Source organism: Vicugna pacos, chromosome 17 (genome assembly GCF_048564905.1).
Source record: "Vicugna pacos chromosome 17, VicPac4, whole genome shotgun sequence".
Classification (NCBI taxonomy): Eukaryota; Metazoa; Chordata; class Mammalia; order Artiodactyla; family Camelidae; genus Vicugna; species Vicugna pacos.
The window spans coordinates 49,575,369-49,584,908 of NC_133003.1; the positions used below are offsets into that span (position 1 = coordinate 49,575,369).

Consider the following 9,540-nt stretch of genomic DNA (forward strand, 5'->3'; position numbering starts at 1 on the left):
AGCCGAATAGGGGTGCTCGAGGAGCCCCGAAGGGAGCCCCCACCTCCTTGGAACACCGGGTCTAAGACTCAGCCTTCAGGAATGCTGGTTTGACACCCATCGCCTGTTACCCTCCACCTACTCCCCAGCTCGCCACCGTGGTGTGCCTTTGATATAATCGAAGAAGATGGATGCCCCCACTTCAAAGACTGGCCAGGAACCTGAATAAATGTCCCGGGAGCCGTAGTTGGTGTTAAAAGGTGAGCTGTACTCTTTAAACCCTGCTCTGGGTATTCAGGCTAAGTTACCCAGAGTTCTGAAGGCTTTTTGTTGCTGCACTGAAATGATCCCAGTCAGGAGACAGTTTATAAATTCTCACTTTTCAAGAGCAAGAGGAAGATACATCTCCCCTTGACTTCCTGACCAAAAACTCTGCTTTCTGTTAAACTCAAAAAGGATGATTCTCTCCCATTCTCACAAAGCTGAAAAACTGACACCTTCACCTTAATAAAAGAGTGATTTGACAACTTTTAAATCTCACTGCAAACAGTTACCCTGGAAGGCTGGAAGAAGAGAGGTCTACCCAGTTGATTCCTATATCCACAGTGCCCAACTATGATTAAAAATTGTTGGATAGAGGGCTTCATGCTGTTATGACAACCTGCACGACAGTTCTCTGTGCGGTCTGCCCAGCACTAAGGAATGTATTGCCAGAAGTACTGTTTGCCATCACCTCCAAGTCTGGTTGATACTCCACCTCTGTGGCTACCATACCTTATGGGAAGTCAGAATTTCCCATACTGCCTGTTACTGATGACCTACAACATCAACTTGGTCTGTATCATGCAGTGCTCAACATTCTGGTTGCACCATCCAGGGGTTCTTGTGAAAATAGATACATTTGCTCTGCTAAGGGTCCATTTAGTGTTTTCGAAGTAGCCAGCAACATTGCCATGGTGCACACGTGATATCTGTATCTGCACAAATGATGGTCCAAGTACACTTGACTGCAAAGGAGGGTCAAATTACCACACAATGCAATTGACACATTTCTTCAAGAATCTGATTTCACGCTGATTGTTCTACCTGGAGCCATTGACAAGATCTCCAAGTTCTGTGAAACAAGTGACAGACTCAGAGACAGGGACCTGTCTCCCCTATGCTGAGGCAGTCTCTCCCTGGAAGCATTCCTTGTTGCACCAGCAGCATTCCTGAAGCTTGTCTTTGTAGCCCTGCATCATGCATTGGGAAGAATTTCTATAGTGAAGAACTACCACGGTGGCAAACCCGTAACCGGAGGACTGAAGGGCAGAGAGCCTTCTGGATGCCTAGGTTCAATATTCAGGATCGATACTTCTTATTATTTTAGAAACCCTTTATATGACAATGTAGGGGAGCTCAGATAGATTTTTAACCTGTTTTCAGAGTGGTATAGTGAAAAGATAATAGAGTCTGGAATCAGCTGGTTAAGGTCCACCACTTAATGGCTTTGTGATCTTGAAATTCAGTTTTCTCATCTGTGAAATGGGAAACCTCTTCCTCACTTCCTTCCACAGGATTTGTGAGGATCCAGTAAGGTAACAGCTATTAAAGCAGCTTTATAGCTTGTAAGGTTTTCTACCAAAGTAAAGGTCTGTTAGTAATTGTTTCTTCCCAGCTACTGCTAGAAGAAATCTAACTATTCAGAGATAAAAGGCATTTACTGCACAAACCAGATTGTAAATATTCCCTGAAACAAAAATAAAATTGTCCATTATTCCACTACCTTAAGAAACCAGACAGTGACATTTTTTGGTATATCTTTCTTGTCCACAAGCAGACAATTTTTGCCTAGTTGCAATTTAAAGAAAATTTTGTATTTTGTTTTCTCTTTCAAATTATGACAGGTGTTGTGTTGCCATAGTGTTTGTTCATAATTAGCATAATACTGCTCTGAGTGGCTATACCCCCATTCCCCATTAGCCATTCCCCAACTGTTGAGATTTAGTTATTTTAAAAAAAATAGACAATGCTACATTTTTTTTCTTTTTCAATGATTTCCTTAATTAAATATTTAGGTCAAAAGGTTTTCAATTTTTTACAGCTCTTGCTAGCAATTTATAAATTGCCTTCTGAAGGGATGATGCCCGTTTACAGTGTAACCAGCCATTTACAAGTTTATCAATTTCCCCTCAGCGTTTTCGTAACTAAGTATTATAGATAAAAAAAAGTTTTGTTCATTTGATAAATGCAAGGTTGGATATCACGTCACGTTGTTAAAAGGCATTTGTTTAATAATTTGTGTTTAATGTGATTTAGTCGTCTACGCCCAGATTATCTTGGACACAGACCGCATTCGTTTGGAACACCTGTGGGAAGGGGTGTTGCGTGACCACGCGCCCCCTAACGACCATAACAGTCAGTGACGGAGGTGAGTGGTGGGTGGGAGATCTTGGCACGTGCGCGCTCCATTCTCCCAGCCGACGTTAAAGCCATGGTTTTCACGAGCGTGGGAGCTCAGCGGAGACGCCGCCGAGGATGTGACAGTGCGCAGGCGCACCACAAGTGCCGTGGATTCGTGGGTGCCGAGGCTGGGTGTGGGCCGGCGGCGCAGGCGCACTGGCGGCCTGGAGGGTCGAGGCGCATGCGCAGTCGCTCTTCCTTAGGCAGCAGCCATGGCGGGACAAGAGGACCCGGTGCAGCGGGAGATTCACCAGGACTGGGCGAACCGGGAGTACATTGAGGTCATCACCAGCAGCATCAAGAAAATCGCAGACTTTCTCAACTCGTTCGGTCAGCGGGCGAGCAGGGGGAGGCGGGGAGGAGGGAGGCCCTCTGAGGGAGGGCACTGAGAAGCTTTGAAGGGAACTCTCGGGAGCCCTGGGCTCCTGCCGGTTTTCGTTTCCTCCTTCAGGCCGCACCTTCCCCCTCTCGCCCTGGCCCTCTGGGGTTATCCTGCTCCAGGCTGAACTCCTCGGCTTCTTTGCCATCACCCCGGATCCATTAACAAGCTCTTCCTTTTCCCAGACACGTCAGGCAGCCGCATCTACCCTTGGTTTCTTCTCTTGCCTTTAATCTGTCCCTTCCTCCTCTGGGTTCCGCTTCCAGTCCTCACTTGGCGCTCAGAGTGCACCTTCCAGAGCGCAGCATGGCCGTGTCACTGCCCTGTAAAGACTTGAAGGTCCCCCACTCCCTCAGGCTCCAGTCGAAACCCTTTAGCGCCTTGCCTTTTAGTGGCCCCTTCGGCCGCTCTCCCGTTGGTCCCTTCCCGTCTCCGTGTGTGCGGTGCTGAGAGCGGTAGGAGGTGAGGGGCAGAGTGAGGGCCAAATCGTGTCAGGCCGTGGAGATCTCTGCATTGCTAGTGTCTGATCTAGCTGACATTAGGTGTTCTGTCTGCTTCTAGCAAAATCTTTTCTAGGCATGGCCTGCTCGTGACAATCTGAAATTCTTTCCGCGTTATTCCATGTCCTTCTGGACAGCAAGCCGGGAGCTGACTCCTACTTAGGTTCTTCAGGAGTTTCTTTGAGAGAACTGGGCATAAGGTAGACCTTCTTATGCCATCGCAAGGTGTGGGGATACGTCTAGTGATCTTTTTCCAACCGGTGTGCTTCTGTTCCACCAATTCAGCAACATTAAGCAATTAAGATTAAGTAGGGGAATGTAAAACAACAAGTTTCTACTGTATAGCACAGGGAACTATATTCAATGTCTCGTAGTAACCTATAGTGAAAAAGAATATGAAAAGGAATATATGTATATATGTATGACTGAAACATGCTGTACACCGGAAATTGACACATTGTAAACTGGCTATACTTCAGTTTAAAAAAACGGGAAAAAAAGATTAGGGGAAATGGATGTACAAGAAAAGCTTTAAAAAGGAATTATTTTCTAGCTAGAGAACTGGTAAGTCTGACATAAAGGTAACAGAACAAGTTTTGTCAGAAAGCATAAATAAGAGAAAAAAAGTAGATCAGAGTACAAGGTTGTCTCAGGCACCGTCGGGGACACAGAATAAGAACCACTTCCTACATGTAAAGAATTTCTATGTTGAAGGTGAAATAGTGAAAGCTTTAGAACAAAGCAGAAAACTGTTTATGTCTTAATATATTTACATACAAGTTGTGTAGGGCTAATCTTGATGTGTCTTGGTAGGGTGGATTTCCTCGGGATGGGGGTGAGGGTAGTATTAATGAAGACTGACAACATCACGATACAGGAGTTTATTAGACAAAGACCACCAGGCTGAGGAACTGGATAAATCATAAGGATAGACTTGAGTACACTGTCTTGACATTGGATGACTCAGGATGAGCAAATGTGGGATGTGTTTTCCCATTCTAAGCCCTCAGCATGGCTCCTGAGTTCTGACGTGTTTCTGGAATGCTTGGTTGTGTTGATGATGGTGCGGAGATTTGATAGCCATTTACTTTGAGGGGGCATCTGGAGCTCTTTGAAAATGGCAGCAATCCTACAATTCTCACCCTTACCACAGAGTCTGTGGAGGCCATGTGCTGTGGAGAGGGACCTGTTTTTCCAGGATACCCAGTGACTTTCCGAACAGCTTTTACCCTGCGATACCAGCTGGCGAGAGTAGCTCTTCATGGTTTTCTCTTTCAGCGCTGGAGGACCACCTGAACCTGAGGACACACAGCTCATGATACAGCAATAACATCCCAACACTAGGCCTGTTCTGTACTTTGAACTGATGAAGTTTCTAAAAATGGATTATTAGAGATGATGGCTTTTTGTTTTTACACCTTTTTTCCCCCGACTCTAAAGCTAAATAATATGTGCAGAGAAATGGAACCAAAAAAAAGGAAAAAAGAATGTGGCTGTTTTTAAATCTCAGTTTTCATACTTAGCCAACAAATAATAGCTTGCCTGTTGTGACTCCGGCTGTGTGTCAGATGCTGTGAGAAAGGAATAAATAAGAGTAAATGGACACAGTAAGCACTCCTAAGAAATTCAGAATTTTGTTGGAGAAATAAACCCTGCAGAAACAATTTAAGAGAAAGGGTTGATTTTTGTAGGTGAAGGTTGTGTGCAGAGTTAAGAGAGGGAGCTGTCTGGTAACTGGCATTTGTTAGCAGTGCTGGTGTGCGTACACCACCCAGCACCCAGCTGAGGACGGCTGGCATTTTCAGAATGAAATCTGGTGGTAATGTACATGTGAATGCGTCATGGTTTCAGGTTTGTCCAGCTGCTGAGTGCTTTCCCAGTGTGTTGTTTGAACCAGTACATATTTGATGGGCTCTGAAATATGACTGAAGTTTCTCGATTCAGCGTTTTATGTCTTCAACAGTGCTTATCCCCGTGTGCCCGTAGCCTAGTGTTGTTCTTGGGTTTTGATTCATCACTAGATCGACAGAGCTCGAACAGAACAGCCATCCAGGAAGGACCCCTCCCTCTCGCCACCCCACCCCTTCGTGTTGCTGTGTCTCTTGTTTATGGGAAATGACAGGTCGTCAGTGGTAACGTTCATGCCCTTACTGATAGCATATATGATGGGCCTTTGAGCTTCTAAAAACGAGACTGAAAGAGACTAGGTCCCGTTGGGCAGTCCTGGCAGTGGCAGTCTATTCAGGAAAAGGAGGGCACTGAAGTGCTTCTGCTCAGACTGGACCTGGGAATTAGAAGAAGCAGTACTAGTGGATTAAAAGCAAGATTAAATAGAAGGGGAACAATGTCCAGAAAAGGCAACTCTGCGTAGAAGAGGGAGAGTTCTGTCCAGCTGGCAACGACCTCTCGGAGGTCCAGCTTGAACTGAGCCTTAAAGGAGAGTGTTTAGACAGGCACAGTGAGTAAGATTTGGAGTTGACGAAATGAAATTGGAGGCAAGATCTGGGTTTGGAAGATCTGTTAAAAGGGTGCCAAAGCGCTTTTGCATAGCATCCAGGGAGGGGATGAAAAGGAAGGTTATGAGCTAAGTGTGAAATCACCGAGTAGGAGACTGTCTCGGAGAGCAGGTATTTTGAACTTGAGCAGTGAGGATTATTGAGAGATGACTGAACAACAGTTGGAGGAGGTAGTGGAAATAATTAGCAAGCCTGGAAACCTTTTTCTCCCGGATCTTGAGAACAGTTGGAGAAAGAGTAGTCAGGTGGTTTCTGTTAGAGTCGTTTGCAGGGGAAAAGGTATTTTAGAGGAAGTTCAGGTTTCCTTTTGGGTGAGATGGGAAAAGAGAATGGAAAACGTAGAGGAAGAAAAGGAATTCTTTGCCGATAGAATGTGGGCTGCAAGGGGTATGTGATGTTCTCCGGGTTTTCTCTCCTTCTGGAAGGTCTGTGCAGGGTCTGATGACACATCAGGTACCCTCCTCCTGGAGCAGCAGTGGTGACGCGGCTTCTCTGGGCTCCGAAACACCACCCCTTCCCTCCTCCTCAGGGTCTGCTGCTTCCTTGGCCTCTGCTTTGCCTCCCCATCGAGATTTTCTTCCTCTTGTCATTTCCCCTCTTTTCAAACTCTTGGTTTGCCTATTAGCAAATGGCCATATGCACAGCCTTGGTGTATTAGTTTTCCATTTTATATTGCTGCTTTAACAAATCACCACAAATGTAGCAGCTTAAACCAAATGGATTTATTATCTTGCAGTTGTGTAGATCAGAAGCCCAACACTGGTTCACTGGCCGAAACCCTGGTGTCAGCAGAGCTGCCTTCCTTTCTGGAGGCTGTAGGAGAGGAGCTATTTCCTTGCTCATTACGTGGTTGGCAGAGCTCAGTTTCTTGTGGCTGTAAGACTGAGATCCCTGTTTCCTTGCTGGCTGTCAGCTGAGAGCCTTGCCCAGCTTCTGAAGGTCACTTGCATCCCTTGGTCTATGGCCACCTCCCTCCAACTCCAAAGCCAACAATGGCAGGTTGAGTCCCTCACACTTCAAATTGCCTCTCTTTTTGCCACCTTTCTTCTGACTTTCACGTCTACATTTACAGATTTGTGATTAGATGGGGCCCATCTGGATGATCCAGGATCTCAAGATCCTTAACTTAATCACACCTGCAGATCCCTTTACTGTGTAGGATACATCGTCGCAGGTTCTGGGGATTAGGGCATCTTTGGTGGGGGGCACTATTCTCTGCCTCCCACACTGGGCAGGAAGTTAAACAGATGCCCTCTAAGCAGCTGTGCTCCTAAGATACTTCTCACCTCATCGCCCCCCTCCCCTGCTGTGCCCACTCGCTCCCCTTTGTGCTCTGCGTGGTTTATCATCGCTCCTCTTCGTCTTCGGGGCTGTGTGTGTCTGTGTCTGGAACAACATCGATCCTGAACACCAGTCTTCTTTTACCAGATATGTCTTGCCGTTCAAGACTCGCAACACTAAACGAGAAATTGACAGCTCTTGAACGGAGAATAGAGTACATTGAAGCCAGGGTGAGTATGATGGGCGGGGGGCTTCCTTGTGAGGCAGGCAGTGGCCATGCAGGAGAGAACGCACACTTCACTTGTTGCTAACAAACCTTGGAAGGAGAAATAGGCTTAGAGAAGTTAGGCACCTTGCCTGGATTTAAACTTTCTGGTGGGACTCTGAAGCTGTCATCTTTTCTACCACTCCCAACTACTTAGCATATAAAATAAGACTTTTTTTAGGCCCCTCTAATCCCCTTTGTTTATTTTATTATTTTTATTTGGGGGGGAGTTAATTAGGTTTACTTATTCATTTATTTTTAGAGGAGTTTCTGGGGAATGAACCCAGGACCTTGTGTATGCTAAGCATGTGCTCTACCACTTGAGCTGTACCCTCTCCTCCCTCTCATCCTTTTGAATTTATCTAATTGTCAATTCTCCTTTGACAGGTGACAAAAGGTGAGACCCTCACCTAGAATCGTGCCACACTGCTGCTGGGAAGTTGCTTCTACAGAACACAGGCCCACGTGGGAAAAGCCCCAGCAGCCTTCAGCTCCTTCCTCTCTCCTTACAGAACAACAGGGCTTCTTCTTGTTTTTCTTTTTTTCAAAAATGTGGCCTTTGGGCTCTGCCATGTACACCCAGGAGCGTGAGGTGGCACGTTGGGAGGGGGCCAGGGGAACTCTCGGCAACGTTAGTCGTTTTTACCTTTTCGGAAACATTTTGCAGAACTACTTGTCAACATATTTGAGGCGCTAAGAGCCAAAAGCCTGAGACTGTCACGGTCCTCCCCACCTCTCTCTCTCCCTCTCTCAGCCTTTCTTTGCAGCTCTCATCGCCTCTGCATTAATTCTACAGTCTTTGTCTCCTCCCCACCTTTGGCCGGGGATGGGAAGCAGTCCTGGCTGAGACCCTCACACCCCAGCAAGGTGGCTGCCAGAGAATGTTGTTGCTAACACACCAGTTTCTTGTCCTTTGGGGGAGGTCAAGTTCAGGCCCCCACTTGGCTTGAAAAGTTTTCAGAGTTTTCTTTCTGTCATTTGGGGTGTCTTTGCCTCTCTTATTTCCCTAATAAACTCCTCAACTTTACCTGACTGCTGTGATTGTGGTGGGGAGAGGAGCAGAGATTGGGCTCACCTATTCCACTGAAATCTGATGTGTGAGATTCTTACCCTAACAGGAAACTTTCAGATGTAGCTGTTTGATCGAAGCCTAGGTGGCGAATCAGCTGGAGCCCCTGTGTTTGGACTTGGAGCTGACTGATTCGTCCTGGGAATCATCTGGTCATTCAGCAGACATTGACCAAGTACTTACTATGTAGGCATATTATGTTCCAATAAAAGATACAGTGTTGAATCGGGCGTGATGCTTACAGTCTATTGAAATACCAGCATCCACACAGTTTAGCTGCAATCCAGGGCAGACGATGAGTTGTATAAGATACGTGCTAAATGTCTACTTCTTTTGAAAAGCAGATCGTTTAAACAGAAGAGTAAAACTTCTCATTCTAGCATCAAATCCTGCTAGATGTGCCAACCTCCTCCTAAAGGCTTAACTCCCATTTAGAACTTACGTTTTAGTCACCTAGAAATCATTTCTCCCTATTTAAGTCATATTAGCCACTCACAGTCTGGCTCAAGCCAAATCTCCTCCAGAAAGCTCTCCTGGCTTTACTGTTTCATTTGGTGCTGCCCTGTTAGTCTTCTCATCCCCTCCCATCCTGCCATGCTAACACTGCATGTCAACCCTGGATTTGATCTTGTTCTCTGAGCGTCTGCATCCTGCAGCACACGTGAGCGCCTTTTCCTGTGTTGCTCAGCAGGGTGCCCTGCAGAAGGCGGGCAGTCAGTAAATAGCAGTTGAACTGACTTGCAGAGCTCAAGCTGCTCTGCACTCGCATCTTTTTAGATCCCTGTTCTGGTCTTTGAAAGACGATTTTAAGTACCTTCATTTAATACTGTGATCTTACAATGGAAACAAAATTGATATTGTTTACTTTAGTAACTGCTGGTTTTTGAAGATAACTGAGCTCCTCTGAGCGCTTTTAACAATCGCTTGAATTCATTGTTCACATTCTCCTATCCTTTCCAGGATAAATAAGCACTTCTGAAGTTCAGGTTTTCGATTTCCTGGTGCTCTGCAGTCAGTGTGACAGACATTTATTGAGTTCCTGCTATATGCAAGGACTATAATAAGAAAGTAATGGAGGCAAAAGAGGTGGTGATCTGGAGAGGGAGGAG

The 9,540-nt window shown here is 45.9% G+C and overlaps 1 protein-coding gene across 1 annotated transcript; it reads left to right on the forward strand.

The window, feature by feature from the left end:
• Positions 1-5: 5 nt before the first annotated feature.
• BRK1 (BRICK1 subunit of SCAR/WAVE actin nucleating complex) lies at positions 6-8,656 on the forward strand. The gene is made up of 5 exons (XM_072941843.1): positions 6-239; positions 2,278-2,389; positions 2,625-2,751; positions 7,245-7,327; positions 7,750-8,656. The coding sequence occupies exons 3-5, from the start codon at positions 2,634-2,636 to the stop codon at positions 7,774-7,776; spliced, it is 228 nt and encodes a 75-aa protein (XP_072797944.1). The 5' UTR covers positions 6-239; positions 2,278-2,389; positions 2,625-2,633; the 3' UTR covers positions 7,777-8,656.
• The last annotated feature ends 884 nt before the right edge of the window (positions 8,657-9,540 follow it).